This window comes from Festucalex cinctus, chromosome 4 (genome assembly GCF_051991245.1).
Source record: "Festucalex cinctus isolate MCC-2025b chromosome 4, RoL_Fcin_1.0, whole genome shotgun sequence".
NCBI classification, from domain to species: Eukaryota; Metazoa; Chordata; class Actinopteri; order Syngnathiformes; family Syngnathidae; genus Festucalex; species Festucalex cinctus.
This window is the reverse complement of record NC_135414.1, coordinates 12,686,293-12,702,620: the sequence shown is the minus strand read 5'-3', so window position 1 is coordinate 12,702,620 and position 16,328 is coordinate 12,686,293. Positions and strand designations below refer to the sequence as shown.

The window sequence follows — 16,328 nt, the reverse complement described above, 5'->3', positions numbered from 1 at the left end:
CTATGTTGTGTCTTGTTTTTAGACGTGTATTAATTTAGTATTTTGCCTTGTTTTCCCTTGTTTTATTTTGGAAAATAAATATGTCTTGAAGAACTGCGACAATGACTAGAATTAAAAAAAAAGAATCAGGATTCGTTTTGTCAAAACAATTCACATTTTCATGTGCATTAAATCAATCTTCACTGAAAGGATGCGCCTGAATTCCACAAAAAGCAACAAGCAAGCACACAAAAGACAACACACCACAACATATTCTTTGGTAAAGAAAAAGCACCCACCACCAATTTCCACAGTGAAAAATACATGTATTTGTACATATTTACGATGTATACATAAATAGAAAAATACCTGCTATTTCCTTCACATTCCGTCACGTGATCAAACCAACACCCTCCAACCCACCCCTTGGATGCAATTGACATTGAAGTTCGGAGCTACAATGCACCGTACGTACTCTGGGGACTCTATAAAACTGAAATGTACATCTGTTACACGGTTTGACATGATGACAAACTTGCAAAAGCTTTACGCATGATGATCACATTCACAGTGTGCAAACGAGGCTTTAAAATAAACTTTTAAGATCGTGAATCAAGGGATCCATTCATTCTGGAGCTTGTAAATCCTCTGTGATCGAGGACAGACAAGGTGAACTCAGCATTGTCAGGAGTCCGGACCTCTTGGATGTGGCCGTGCGTAAGAGCGGGCGCCCTGCAGCCCTTGCTGGCGCACGGACTGGGGGCCCTCCAGAATAAAGCACTAAGCATCTTTCTAATCTCTGGTCTCATGAGACAGTATAGTATTGGGTTCAAGCAGCTATTGGCGTGCGCCAAGCACACCGTGACTGGGAACACGTACGCGTGCACCATGTAGTAGGACCGATCCCAGTTGGCTGCGTTAAATTTCACCAAAACGCCCCAGAAGGTGATGGCGTGGTTTGGCATCCAGCAGCAGAAAAAGGATAAAACAACAATGGCAACAGATTTGGTGACTTTCGACCTCCTATTTCGGTTGCTGGTGCACATGCTCTTGCGTTTGATGAAGCGCAGAAGCAGCAGGTAGTTGACGGAGACGATAAACAGAGGGATGATGAAAGCGATGAGTATTTTTTGGATGTGATAAAGGGCGAGCCAGTCGTGTCCTTCCGGGAATTTTAACAGGCACAGTTTTTCTCCGGCGACCACGGTGACGGCGGAGTAGACCGCCGTGGGAGCGGTGACCACCGTGGCCGCCACCCACAACAGTGCGCACACCCACTTGACACACCTCGACCATCTGTGCGCGGATCTCTTGAGCGCAGAAGTGACGGACAAGTATCTGGTGACGCTCATGGCCGTGAGGAAGAAGACGCTGGCGTACATGTTCATCACCGTGACGGACAGCACCACTTTGCACATGGCGTCCCCGAAGGGCCAGCTGAAGTCCAGTGCGGTGTCCACGGCCCAGAACGGCAGCGTCAGCACGAACTGGAAGTCCGTCACGGCCAGGTTGATGATGAAAAAGTTGATAGCCGACTTCTTCCGACCTTGTCGTAGCCTCATGAGGTAGAAGACGAGCAGGTTGCCCACCAAGCCCACGGCGCAGACCACCGAGTAGACCACGGAGATGAGGATCCGTAGGAAGGGACTCCCGTCCGCGCCCACTTCGATGTCATCGAAACGGAACGTCTCCTCGCCGGGCGCGCTTTGGTTCAGTGCATCACTCTGATTTAATATGACATCCATCCTTAACTCGAACAAAGACACACACCAAGCACGCCACTGATCAGGACGTGCCAGAATTGTTAACCATCGTTACTCCTCTTTGAGTATACAGCTGACGGCAGCGTCGCTTTTATAGGGTCGTATACGCGCGTCTCCGCCGGGACATGATTGGCTGGAGAAGGAAATTGTGGTTTCATAAACAAATGAGCAGAATCACCACCTCACTTCATAAATCCGGATTAGGAAAGAAGTGAGCATACATCACCGGAAGAGTGTGCGTAAAAGGCGCACGCCTGGAAAATACAGCAAAACAGAGTTCAATGAAATAAATACAATACTACTACTACTACTACTACTACTACTACTACTACTACTACTACTACTACTACTACTAATAATAATAATAATAATAATAATAATAATAATTCAATTTGAAGAAAAATAACATTTCTTATTTTTTTGTATAGACATATATCGATTTACATGACTTGTACTTGTGCATGACTACCTAAAAAGTGTCTGCATATGGCTTGAGATCGCTTTGTTCTCTCTATAAACAAACAAACAAACAAACAAACGCACAAACAAACGTAGAAATTATGGCTTACTATAGGGCCCACACGAGAAACTTCTATTACAGATTTGTGTTGCCAAATAGCAACCTGTGTAGCACCACATGCAAATTATGGCCTATACAGTATTTTAAAATAAATAAATAAATAAATAAATAAATACGCGAAAACTGTGTTCACATTGGCGTCAATCTTAATTTAGTCCAGCCATGATACCGCGTTTTCCTATACCTGTATAATAGCTAGCTAGCTAGTTATGCGGCATAACTAGCTAGCCGTATCGATATAGAAATGGTGCTATGTGAACGGACGGATGGATGGTAGCTCGTAGTTACATCATTTACTCCACTAGATGGCAGACGAATACAGTCGGGGGCTTTTTGTTCAATTTGTTGTTCCTTCTTTTTCTTTATCTTGTCGTTTTTTTAGAGCATGTTATACACTTGTTGCCACTTCGCTTATTTACAATAATGGTACTGCTATGTCGATAGGAAAGTTGTGTTTGTTGCGTGACCCGGTGAGCCCTGAAGTGAGTGACCCACAGATGAAATCTCCCTGTCCTATCTGTGCATTTTGGTAAAGGGTCCGATTACGCGGAGTCCCCTTTAAAACGCCTTGCAGCCGAGCTGAAGAGAAAGCCCATTGTCTTAGGTCCACCCATATGTGGGGGTGGTTCTGCTGCGAAACTTAGCAAAGTTTTCAAGCTGTCACTGTCGGCGAAAGGCGGATGGAAGAGCAGGCGTTTGTAAGCAAAGGCCGACAAACAACAAGCCAAGCACGGGGAATACATAAAACAGTTGTCGCTAACGATGAGGCTTGGATTGCAATAAAGTAGTTTAAGTGCGCACTCGAACGCCGTGGCCACGATGGAGCTTGTTTGAATTGACACTTAGCACCGTGTTACAAGCAATAAATGAATGCACAACTCGAGCTTTCAGTGCTGTCAAAATGACCCGTTTGGATTGCGGGCTTCACACTGCGCATGGAGCTTCTCCCATCCACTTCTTCATGGTACTTGTGGCCGTGCTGGACAACTGCAAATCTGGACTGGGATTACCACGACAACCAGGTCAGTCAAGTTTTCCAAACAGCACTTCTGCATGAATTGTGAATCACTGCACCATTACAAGATGTTCATGTGCTCATGGCCACGCGATGCATCTAAAAAAACACAAAGAAAGTGATGAGCCAAGACAACTGCAGTGCTTCTTTTATAGGCTACAAAGGAAAAACAGCTGTACTTGGTCAGAGCACAGCAATGAAGCACTTAAGAAAAAAAATGCCCTTGAGCAAAGCAGACCTCAGCAACCGCTCCTTAAGGTTCACATTGACCTCTCATTGAAGGATGGAAAAGATAATTCTCTGCAAGTTTGCAGGATTTGGCTGTTTTAAAAGTTGCAAAATTTATGAGCTCATGTACTGGAATAGAATTGATTAATTATTGCCTTGCACATCCAAATCTTGAGATTTAAGACAAATGCAACAATAAATTAATTTCATTGTTCAATAGTAAGCTTCACATGAAGCACAGTGAAATTGTTAGCACATCTGCCTCGCAGTTCTGCGATTCTGTTTGAACTTTGGCTCCAGCCTTCCTGTGTGGCGTTTGCATGTTCACCATGTGTTCGCTGTGTTCTCTTGCTTCTTAAAATTAATATTAATTGTTCCGTTCTACTCCACAGAATAGAAAGGCTTTAATTTACCTGACATTTCACGGCACTGTATATATTGCAGCCGTGAAAAATGACAGTAAAACTGGTATATGAGACACATTAATGGTTGATCACATATATAAATGGGTAGATTTGTCTGCTGGTTGCTATAGAAACCAAAATACAGTACTAGTATTCTTCCCTTGCCCTGATTGAATAGCTCATCTTTTCCATGTTTTCTTCCCACCATGGCTCCAACAGAGAGATTCCTCCAGGACTTCCCTCAGTATGAAGTGGTTCACCCCACTAGAGTGAATGTCAGAGGTCACTTCCTGTCCAACTTCCTGTCTCATCGTGCTCGCCGCATACAGCGTCGCCATGCCTCAGGGGAGTCTGTGGACCAGGAGCGAATCTTCTACCAGTTGTGGCATGCCGGCCGCAGTTTGCACTTTAACTTGACTCTCAACCCGCATCTGCTGGCCCCAGGCTTCCTGACAGAGAGTCGCTACGGTGGCCTGAAAGGGGGGAAGATCCGCCCCCATGGATCTGCCCAGTGCCATTTCCTGGGTGAAGTGTGGGATGGGCCTGATGTCAAAGGAAGCGCAGCGATAAGTACCTGCGATGGACTGGTGAGTTGTACAGCGGCGAATATAAATAACTAGTGATCGACCGATATGATTTTTTTCAAGGATGATCCCGATACAGATTATTTGTAGTCAAGGAGACTTATCACTGTTATTTCAGGCCGATAATCATTGCAGTAAAAGAGAAAATATTTGCATCAAAACTAGGGGTGTTAAAAAAAAATCGATTCGGCGATATATCACGATACTACATCGCGCGATTCTCGAATCGATTAATAATCGGCAGAATCGATTTTTTTTATTTTATTTATTTATTTATTTATTTATTTATTTTTTATTTATTTATTTTTTTTTAGGATTCACACCTTGAGCATGGAAGAATGTTATATGAACGGAACATTAAGCCTTAATATTTTATTTTAATGCTGTTCAAACATGAAACAGATTACAACCTCTATAAGACTGAAATTTCAGATAAATAAATAATACATTTTCATATAAATCTTACGCTCTACAAGCTTACTGATTAGTATTTTCTAAATTTGAATGAAAAAAAATCGCAACAATCGACTTATAAATTCGTATCGGGATTAATCGGTATCGAATCGAATCGTGAATCGTGATACGAATCGAATCGTCAGGTACTAGGCAATTCACACCCCTAATCAAAACTAAAAAAATAAATAAATAAAAAACTGTTAAAATGCCATTAAGCATTTGATCAAACAACTTTTCAAATTTTCAACACGTTTAAGGTTTTTCTTTTAATTTTAAACATACAAAAATAGACAGCTTTGTTTAAAAATTATAACAAAAATTGAAAGGATCTTCCAGGGTCATCAACATGTGTTAAGGTACATTAAAACATATATTTTTTCTACTGTAAATAGTTCTCCAAAATTTCAACATGATTTCTTAATTTTTAAAAATAAAACGTGTAGGGGTTAGCAGTGTCAGCAACATCTTTTATAAAGTAAAAAAAGATATTTAAAAAAAATTACATAATATATGAAAAGTTCCCTGTAGCTCACTGAGCAACAAATACATGGTAGCTAATTTTGTGTTTTCTTCAGGGTTCGTAAAAGGTTTTAAAAGATCTTCGCAGACAGTGAAAAACTGTCTGAACATGTTAAGAATTTATTTACGACAAGTAAATACTAATAAAACCCCCAAATTCTCTACATTTGCAAGCATTCGCTGCTCAGTAAGATACCTGGTTTATCGGCCTTCAGGCTCTTGGAAAAAAACCCGATGCCGATATTTGTCAAAATACCAAATATCGGCATTGAGAATCAGCCCGGCCGATAATTGAGCTATCCCTATAAATGCTAATCAAAATTAGCAGCTTGCAGCAGAAGACTGTGCTGTAACTGCATGGTCAGATTTCTACTCTTGTGATTATTGCGCATGTTAGATGTTCAAAATAATTAACAATCACCATAACAGGCCAAGGTACTTGAAAACAGTTTCATTTCATTTTCAATTGAATACACTTCATTATTCAAAGATGGATAATCTCTTTCTTTACACTGTCAGACTTTTCTTTTTCATTTCAAACTTTTTCATTTCAACTCAAAGAACCTTTTCAAACACACGCACACAGACACATGTGGGCTGAGAGTGATTGTAATGGTTTTCAAGGTTACCCGAACAGTGTAAAAATATGATGTAGGATCAAGTGTGAAATGTATTCATAGCATAACAACAAATAACAATCCAGTCTCAAAACAATCTATGGATGGCAGTCTTGTTCATATTGTAGGTAGACAAAAAGTACTGTTATTGACATGAATGTGGGATAATAATAATAATAATAATAATAATAATAATAATAATAATAATAATAATAATAATAATAATGCAGCATCCAGCACAACACCAAAGCTTCTTACCTTGGGGATGAAGCTGGGTGAGTTAGTTTACTTCAGCATGGACACAAAAAAAAATCTAAAGCATTGGAAAGATTGGATTTTGTGCCAATGAGGAGAAGCTGTTAAATTGGGATGGAAATTGATACAAATTTAGCGAGTCCAGTTGCATTATTGATACTGCATAATTGACCTGATTGCTTATTAATTCTCTTATCAGTTTTCATTGGGTGAAGAGATGAAATAATACAAATGACATAATTCATGTCTTTACCCGTAAGAGTATGATATGATATTCTGCACAGTGTTTTGCGATATGGACAAACTTTGATAACCCCATAAGGCCCATGCAGGTAATTTTAAAGACCTATTAGTGTTCTGATACCATTTTTTTGGCCATCGATACCAATTCCGAGTTTTGCAGTATCGGCATGCAGTGAACTCGTCACACATCAGTGAATGTCGTTCACGAGCAAGACACAGGATGCTGCATCCGAAGTCTATATTAGCGTCAGAAATAATGGTATTGGCTTGTTATTTGTTAGTACTTGTTGATACCACTGTTTTAATGCAATCTCCCGATACTGGTATCGGTATGAGAGCAACACTCCCTATAATAATTATATATCCCAATTTAATATTTTTCCTTCAAATTACACAAACTTAATGACAATTTCCTCTTTTTTGCCATTTATTTATAAACTCATATTGTGTGTATATATATATATATATATATATATATATATATATATATATATATATATATATATATATATATATATATAAATTAAATAGTGACAAGATAAATAATAATCCAATAAAAATGTAATGAAAATTCCATTCAAAATATCCGTCAGTGCAACTAGTTTTTGTGGAAGGGCGATAAGCCTACCTTGTTTAAAAGAAGAAAAAAAAAATCATGCAAGTGACTCACTGTGGCACATCTTAATGAAACAAGACGAGAGTTCACAAATAGATATAACAGTCAAATTAGAATTTTCAGTATGTAGCTATTGCACCAAATATGCGTTATAGAATTATACAATTGTACAATTATGGAATCTTCTTGCTTGTTTCTATTGTAATAAAAACAGCGTTGTTAAAAGCTCTATTAGTAGAAATTTGATTTGAATTGAAAGTCTGATTTTGACCACTCATGAATAAAGGGACATAAATGAACCAACCCTATGTGTTGTGTAAGAGTTGAATATCATATTTAGGTTGATATGTAGTGCAAGTGCTATGGAAATGTCTCTCCATGGTGCAAATATCCTCTTCGCAATGTTTGCATGCTTTCTTGCATTTTAAGCACAATGTTCATGTTTGTTCTGGGGTGGCAGGAGTGGCTTTGTGGTTCAAATCCTACTACCGACCAAATATTGTTCTACTATATATGCCATGGAGCTCAGCACTGATCTCCAAACTGCTCGGGGAACTTTCCATCCACGGAGTGTAAAGGCAATTTTTATTGGTGGATGAAAAATAGGAGATAATAGAGTATTAGGAACCGTTACATACCAATGATTATTTGTAATTAATGTAATTTCATCCATCCATCCATCCATCCATCCATCCATCCATCCATCCATCCATTTTCTTGACTGCTTACTCCTCACAAGGGTCGCGGGGCTGCTGGAGCCTATCTCAGCTTGCTTTGGGCAGTAGACACCCAGGGTACACCCGGAACTGGCCGCCAGCCAATCTCAGGGCTTAATTTAATTTATACATTATTAATCTTTTGAGATGATTATTTTTTTCTGAGAGGAGACCAATGCAAATTGTTGACGGATTATAGATGCAATCATTAGTTGTGATTTGTTTTACCACAAGAAAATGTAATTAGCCTTTGTAGTCCACAGTGTAATCGTTGGCTTTTGTTGATGACTGTATAATTTCCCTCAGTATGCAGTTTACACTACTTGGCATAGCCGTAAAGTTGCCCAACACAATAGTGGTACTTTATAAAGCCACACCCTGAAAAGAAAACACATTTGATGGATGATCCTGTGTTAGAGTTACCTTCATCATCTTTTCTCAGATAATAAGTTTATATCGTATACAAACTTGGTCCAGAAATATGAAATAAAAAACGGAAATTTCTTACATTATCTGCAAGTTAAAAATATGGTTAAGAAACAAATCCCAACACTTCAGGATACGCTCCAACTGCCTGTCTTAGCTAAAGATATTATAAAGCTTTCTCCAACAACAATAAAGAAAATATCAAAAATATATAAGTTATTTTTATACACAAATAAAACGTATTTACCGACTTTAAAATGGGAAAAAGACTTGTCTATAGTTCCGGAACCAGACTTTTGGACCCAAATCTGTGAAAATGTATTTAAAATGACCAAACAGACAAATTTGCAACTTATCCAATATAAGATACTTCATAGAACATATATTACACAATATATGATGAAAAAAATGGGACTCTCTGACTCCGACATTTGTCTCCAGTGCTCACAAAACACTGCCGATACTTATCTTCATGCTTTATGGTCATGTACTCCAGTGCTGCATTTCTGGACTAAAATCTTGGGAAAGCTCGCTGATATATTAAACTGTAGGCTTCCTTTATCTCCAAGATTGTGTTTACGAGGTGACTTAACAATAACTGAGCTACCATGTAAACAATCTCAATCTATATTTATAGTCCTTACTATTGCTAAAAAAATAATCCTTGTCAATTGGAAAAATAAACAATCTCTAAATATCGACCACTGGTTAAACTTACTAATAAATGCTCTGCCCCCCCCCCCCCCCCCCCACCCCCCCCCCCCCCCCCTTGTCTGCTCGGTAGCGGTTGCGTCTTGGCCGCTCCCTGGGCCCCCTGTGGGGTGCGGTGTTGGGGTGCTTCCCCTGGTACCCGGGGCGGTGCCGTCCCGGCGCGGTCCGCTGCTCCGTGCCCGGCAGCGCGGTTCGGGGCGGGTGGGCCTCTGGTGTGCCCCGTGGTTCCCTCTCCCTCCCCCTTCCTCCCTCCCGTCGCCTCTCCCTCCTCGCCTCCCCCCGCCCATCCTCCTCTGCCTCCCGGTCCCTTTTCCCTTGTCGCCCTCCCCCCCCCTCCTGCCCTGCAGCCGCCCTTTCGCCTTCTTGTCGTCTCCTCCCCGCTTCCCCCTTCCCCCTTCCCTGTCCTCTTACTCACTTCACTAGTTTTGCACTATACACGTTGTAAATATACACATAGGGCACACAACACATTTCTTGGTGGGTTGGGGAAGGGTGGAAACACCGGTCGTCGGGAGGGGGGGGGGGGGGCGGCTTGTTTGGGGGGGGGTGGAGGTATGGGTGGGTGGGGGTTTGGGTGTTGGGGGTCGGGGTGTGTTCGGGGGTTTGGGGGCCGGGGGTGGCGGGGCCTGGGTCGTTGTGGGTGGCGGGTTTGGGTGGGGTGCGGGGGGGGGGGGTCGTAGGGGGATGGGGGCTGGGGACCGGTGGGGCGCTGTGGGGGCCCGCCGGGCCTCGTTCTGCGGCCTTGGGCTCGGGGGTGTGGGCCGGGGCTGGGGCGGGGGTGTTCCGGGCGTCTGGGTCGGCTCGCCGACCGGTGTCCGCTCGGGTGGCTTGGGGGTGGCCTTGGTGCTGCCGCGGCCTGGGGATTCCGGGAGGGGGGGGAGGTGCTCGCTTTGCTGGACCGCGGTTGACGGCTTCTTTCTTTGTTGGTGGTCCTTATGCATGCCAGATCCATCGCGCCAGCATCTACTGAAACTCAAACAGAAGTTGCCTCTCCCTCTCACAGCCCCTTGAATCAGTGGGTGCTGGTGTCTGTGGATCTCACTTTGCTTTATCTATCCTTCCCTCCTTCCTGTCTTTAGTTTTTCCTCTGGTCACTTGAGATCTCAATTTATTGGAAGTTTGAGGTTTCTGGGGTTGGCATAAGACTCTGGTTTTGTAACCACGCAGGAGGGGTTTGGTTGGTGCTGGATTTCACTTTGATGGATTGGATGTACTGGCTTCTATGGATCTCACTCTACCTCATCGATCCTTCCCTCCTTCCTCTCTTTAGTTTTTCCTCTGGTCTCTTGAGATCTCGCTAATTTGCTGGAATTTAGAGGCTTCCGGGGTTGGCGTAAGACTTTTGTAACCATGGGGAAGGCAGGAAGTGTTTGGTCGGTGCTGGATTTCACTTTGATTTATCTTTCTTTTCTCTTTATTTTTTCTGACCTTTTCTCTGGTCTCCTGACCATTTGAACCTCACGACTCTGGCAAGATTCTGAAGTACCTGGTTAAGATGAAGGGTAATGGGATATTTATAAGGTTTTAGGTGAATTAATGAGTATAAATTTATACGTATTTGCACGCACACGCACGCACGCATGCAAACGCACACACGCAAACGCACGCACGCAAACGCACGCAAACGCACGCACACATACACACACACAAAAATAAAAATAAAAAAATAATTACTGGTATTGGGAAGTATTGAGAGTGGCACACTGGCAGGTTTTAGATGCAGAGTGCACTAATAGTCAAACAAGAGAAAGAAATATTTAGTCTCTTGGCAGATGTGTGCCCTCCACTGAGACACAGATTCTCATACATATTTGTCCTTCGGAGGGATGACACACAAGAAGAACATTTGTTTAAAATCATTTGTCTCCTTGAGATGAATGGCTGTCATTTTTTTGGGAAAACATCACATTTCTTTGACAGTCTGCATCTACCAGTGGCAGGTGGTGCATTTCCGAACTTGGCCTTGGGACCTTGGGAACATAAATGCTCAGACAAGTTCATGGGAATATAATTAGTATTTAGCAATCTTAAAAAAAATAAAATAAAAAATTGGCTCGTGATGTTTAAAGGGGCTATCTGCCGGATTCACTCAGGAAAATGCAATTTTTAAATACAGGATGTACACACTAACTTTCTCTCAGTCTACACATCTGTGTTGTTGTTTAATCTTTTGTGGTGATTTCGTCCCAAACCCCCACCCCCCCAGCCTGTATTTTGCCATTTTGTATTTGTTTTGTAAACAGCGGGACGTTTCAGTGGAAAGACAGTGTTCACACCCCTCCAGCCAATCGCAGAGTGGGTAGGTGGCGTGTCGCAAACGGGGCCGGGCGAACGTGTCAGCTGCGTGACGTCACTCCCGCGGCAATTTGAAAGCGCGCAGATTTTTTTTTTTCTTCACTCACTCATTCACACACGTAAGCTTCTGTGAGTGAGTGTGTGAAAAAAAAATAAAAAAGCCGTGCGTGCTTTCAAATTGCCGCAGGAGTGACGTCACGCAGCTGACACGTTCGCCCGGCCCCGTTTGCGACACGCCACCCCCCCCCCCCACTCTGCGATTGGCTGGACGGGTGTGAACACTGTCTTTCCACAGAAACGTCCCGCTGTTTACACAACAAACACAAAATGGCAAAATACAGGCTGGCGGGGTGGGGGTTTGGGACGAAATCACCACCAATGATTAACATAAACACAGATGTGTAGACTGAGAGAAAGTTAAAGTGTGTACATCCTGTATTTAAAAAGTGCATTTTCCTGAGTGAATCCGGCACTTTAACATATGGATTAAAGAGCAAATGAAGCTAACCAAGAAATGTCCGCTACAGCTCTTTAATGTTTCTAGAATTTTCCCATTTTCCCTTAATAATTTATTATGTGTTGATTTAACCCGTAGGCCATACCTTATTTTGAAATGACTTGGTCAGAACCATCAAAAGCCCAAAATAGTTCACAATACTGCCTACGGGTTAAAAGGAAAAGTTCCAGTAAAAGAGAGCTGATGTTTCACCCTTCAATCTTAAGACAGGACTGTTCAAGCTGTCAAACGAGGAGTTTTTCATCCAGCCTCTGGAGAAGCCTCATGATGAGCCCTCAGCACCGCATCCCCATGCTGTCTTCAAACGCCATGCACCCGTCCTCTCATCCTCGAGTCCAGTTGTACAGCCCATCGCAGGGAAACAAGCAGTCAACGGTTCCTGTGGTGTCAAAAGTAAGTATCCTTTTTTTCTATTGTACATCACTGCAAATGACGGTCGTAAAAAAAATAATTAAAAAAATGGGCACATTTTTGACAGCAGCATAGTCAAAGTGAAAACAACTGTCAAGTGGAAAATGCCCAGGGCCCAATAGTTCAAAAACTTAAATCCAGATTAAACTGATCCAGATTTCCAAATCCCATTTTCCTGATCCATGGATCATGATTTTCTATCCCAGTATTTCCAAACTTTGCTGGATTGGAACAGAATAATCCTCTGATCCTCTTGGACTGAGATTTCCAAATCTATTCCGGCCCGAGGATCACCCCGCCCCCAGGATGACAGGCAGCGGACAGAAAGTGTGTTCTGGCTCAAGGCTTTGATAAATCAGTATGCCAAATGCAACAGGGGAGGCCATTTTGCTTGCCATTTGCCGTCCAATGAAAATCACTGTTGCTCGGGGTAAGTGCAATATTAATCTGAAGGCCGTGTTTAGACTAGTAAATACAACATATTGTTGAGAAAATTTGGGGGTTGACTTCCCCTTAAATTTTGTTGCTATTAAATTACATTTTCCTTTCTTTTGATTTTTTTATTGACATTTGTGGAAGAGATACAGTACTTGTTATATTTATGAGCATATGTGAAACTAATACAAGGGCTAATCCTACTCCAAAGTGGGATTAGTTTAATGCTATTTTTCAGGATCAAACTGATCCAGATTTGAGACTGAAATTTTGAAATAACCAACATGGGCAAAAAAAAATGGATTAAAAGGCAATATTGGATTTCCAAATCTGGATTTGAATTTTCAAGATTAAATGTGTTTTAAAAATCTTGGCTCAGGTCTGGGTTTAGTCTAATCCACCGCATTTAATCCTGGTGGATTATATTTGAAATACTGGGCCCAGGAGACTAAAAGGAAAACTATATAACACCGTCATGCAGTTTAGCGGGAAAAGAAGAAGAGACAAATTTGTGAATGCCAAACTGCAAATTTGTGTGCGTTCTTTCAACATGATTATTTTTTATTTGATTGTTGTTTATTTGTGGCCTTGGGGTGTTTTACATGATTTGTATTTTTTTTACTGTAATTACCAGTTTAGTGGATTAGTGTAGATACGAGGAGGCCATACGAGAGTTTCTATGTTACTAGAGCGTGTCTAGCAATTAAAGTCGTCTCACTAATTTGCTGCCTAGATTCCCATCTCAGTTTGGAAGAGATTGAGCGAAAGCGGGAATACTGGGAGCAGCGCCAGCACAGAAGGAAGAGAAGGATCCACCAACGCTCAGTCAGCAAAGAGAAGTGGGTGGAAACACTGGTGGTGGCTGACCCTAAAATGGTCGAATACCACGGCAGCAAAGGTGTCGAAAGCTACATTCTTGCTGTAATGAACATTGTAAGTATGACATCAAAAAATCATCATGTCAGATGTTAGTTTTGTGTTGCTAACTTAAATTCAGATGCATCTATGACATTTCTACCCAGTATATAGCTGATACCCGCTGATTTAGGATGAGATGCAGGCTGATCACCTGTCAATCACAGAGCTGCCCTAAAAGTATTAAAATATGGCTTGTGGGTGAGAGCCAGTATGACTTGGAGATGGCGCAAGCAGCCATTTGTCTGAATGAACGCACAGACTCTTAACATCTCATGTGAGACAGATGTTTGTAGCCACAAGTGAGCCAGCGTGTGTTGCCAAGAAGAAGAAGGAATATTACAGCTTTGCATTTACCGGTATATGTCAAATGTGCGTCCTAATCATGTTTGGCCCATTGTGTGATGCAAATAGCGCTATTCTGGCATACAAGGATTATTACATCGAACTCAGGGGCCCACAACTAAATTGGCACAAGGCCCACTAACCCAATCAGCCCGGACATGAAAAACACTCAAACGCAATAATTTCATTTTCTCTTTTATTCAAGTGTAAACATGTCAAAGAATTGACAAAAACTTCCCTTTATTAAATAATTCAACTTATTTTTAGTCTATCATTCAAATATCTCTTTCATTAATTTCTTTTTTGTGCAAATATTCAATTGTTTTTTTGTCTTTCTTCTTTCTCTTTCAGCATTTCTTTTATGGCCAAATATATGTCCTCTCCTCTCGAATGTGTTTTCAAAGTTGTGATACCCAAAATGTGCAAAATGTTTTAGTCTCCTCGTGATAGAATCGGACATACACCAAAAGCTGAGGATTGTCACATCAGATGATTAATTCATCCGCAGATAACGCAATATGGCGGCCACTTTGGATGGTGCTGTCCATCTGAGATTGCACATCGCCCGAGTGCAGCTCTGCTCTTGTTGTTGTTGTTGTGGATGACAAGGGAATTTGATGGACTTTAAGTTGCTCTCTACGGGGAGAGATTTGTCTAAAATGTCACTTGATATTTGTAAAGAAAATAGTGTTGGGAATGTTACTTTATTAAAAGTAATTGCATAGTTACTCATTACTTTCTCAAAAAAGTAACTGAGTTAGAAATTGAATTACTTCATAATAAATGTAACTTGTTACCAGACAAAGTAACTATTTTCACTAGTGGTACTTAAAAAAATGTTTCATATCGAACAGTTTGTTTTTTTAATTTTTATATTATTATTTTATATTTAATATTGTTTTTTATATTAGTATATTTTGATGTTTTTATATAAGAATATGCTACAACCTTAAGACTGTATCTGTCTTTTCAAGCATGTCCAATTCCAGTACTCTTTCATTTTTAATGCAACATCGTGAAAGATGACATGATCACAAACAACCTTCTATATGCAAATCATGTTTCATGCGAAAACCAAGACAAATTTTAGAAAATTAGGCAATATTAGCAGTAAACCTGATGCTTGTTTCCCTTTTATTAAAGAATAAATGACAAACATTTTTGATATCCCCAAATGAATTATCAATTCATTGTCAAAAGAATCAGTTTCTCTAAAACTAGAGCCAATTCAAAGAAACTGATGTCATTTTCGTTCTCAGCAGGCCCAGAATTACTCAAATTATTAAAATATCTTTGGACCTCGAAAAAATCAAACTCTGGCCAGTGTAATAATACAAGATGCCAGCAAATCAGTAAATTATACACAAGTAGAGAGAAAAACTGCTTTTTAAGACTGATTTTGGGGGGAAACGGGGAAGTATATTACACAGAGGATTTTATATTTCTTTATCAGTGTGTTTATTATTGAGGTTTCAGCTTCAGTAGTAATTGCATTGCAGCTTACTTTTTATGATATTTTGTATAATTAATGCCTTATTTGTTTGTATGAAATATTGGAAACAGTTGTGATTATGATTAGTGTTGTTCCGATACCGTTTTTTGGCTCCCGATACCGATACTGATACCCAGCTTTGCAGTATCGGCCGACACCGATACCATACCGATACTTAAGTTTTTTTTTTCCTCAACATGAAAAAGCTGTCCCGCCATTGGTTCAGAGCATTCAAGGGCCAATAGGATATCTTAGATCGGCATGCAGTGAACAAGTCACATACCAGTGAATGATGCTGCATCCAAAATCCTATATTAGAGTTGGAATTAATGGTATTGGCATGTTACTTGTGAGTAGTCACCGATACCGATACCACTGTTTTAATGCAGTATCGGCACCTCTACCGATACCAGTATTGGTATCGGAACAACACTAATTATGATGTAGTACATTTTAGAAAAGAATTGGTCACTCTTTTATCGGTTGTGCAGGTGTGCCATGTTTGTCATCCAGTTAGCTCATTCCCCATGATGTGTTTTTTCTACAGTTATTCTAGACTTATACCTCTTGTAGTCAAAAGTAATTACTGCGTTCATTTTTGGTTCTAAGTCAACCGACTTCCTTTACGTTCTAGATGGACACCCAAGTCATTTTACTGAATGCCGTAATGCGTGTCTTCTCTGACAGCTGCTAATTAAACTCCTGTCAGAAGTCAGAATCTCAGGGAAGAGCGTGCACTGACTGAGAAGCTTCTGGTTTTGTAGACAATAATAGATTGAGGAAGCTGTTATTATCTTCTCAAGCTT

The 16,328-nt window shown here is 40.9% G+C and overlaps 2 protein-coding genes across 2 annotated transcripts in view; one reads left to right on the top strand and one right to left on the bottom strand.

The window, feature by feature from the left end:
• On the bottom strand, nucleotides 1-1,856 carry LOC144017021 (relaxin-3 receptor 1-like). The gene has a single exon (XM_077518266.1). The coding sequence runs from the start codon at nucleotides 1,722-1,724 to the stop codon at nucleotides 579-581; it is 1,146 nt and encodes a 381-aa protein (XP_077374392.1). The 5' UTR covers nucleotides 1,725-1,856; the 3' UTR covers nucleotides 1-578.
• A 756-nt stretch (nucleotides 1,857-2,612) lies between these two features.
• adamts7 (a disintegrin-like and metallopeptidase (reprolysin type) with thrombospondin type 1 motif, 7) overlaps nucleotides 2,613-16,328 on the top strand; it is a 93,484-nt gene continuing 79,768 nt past the window's right edge. Inside the window, exons 1-4 of the mRNA XM_077518973.1 lie at nucleotides 2,613-3,344; nucleotides 4,189-4,556; nucleotides 12,131-12,317; nucleotides 13,504-13,703. Of these exons, the coding sequence (XP_077375099.1) occupies nucleotides 3,224-3,344; nucleotides 4,189-4,556; nucleotides 12,131-12,317; nucleotides 13,504-13,703 (876 nt within the window). The 5' untranslated portion in view covers nucleotides 2,613-3,223. The remainder of the gene's footprint in view (nucleotides 3,345-4,188; nucleotides 4,557-12,130; nucleotides 12,318-13,503; nucleotides 13,704-16,328) is intronic.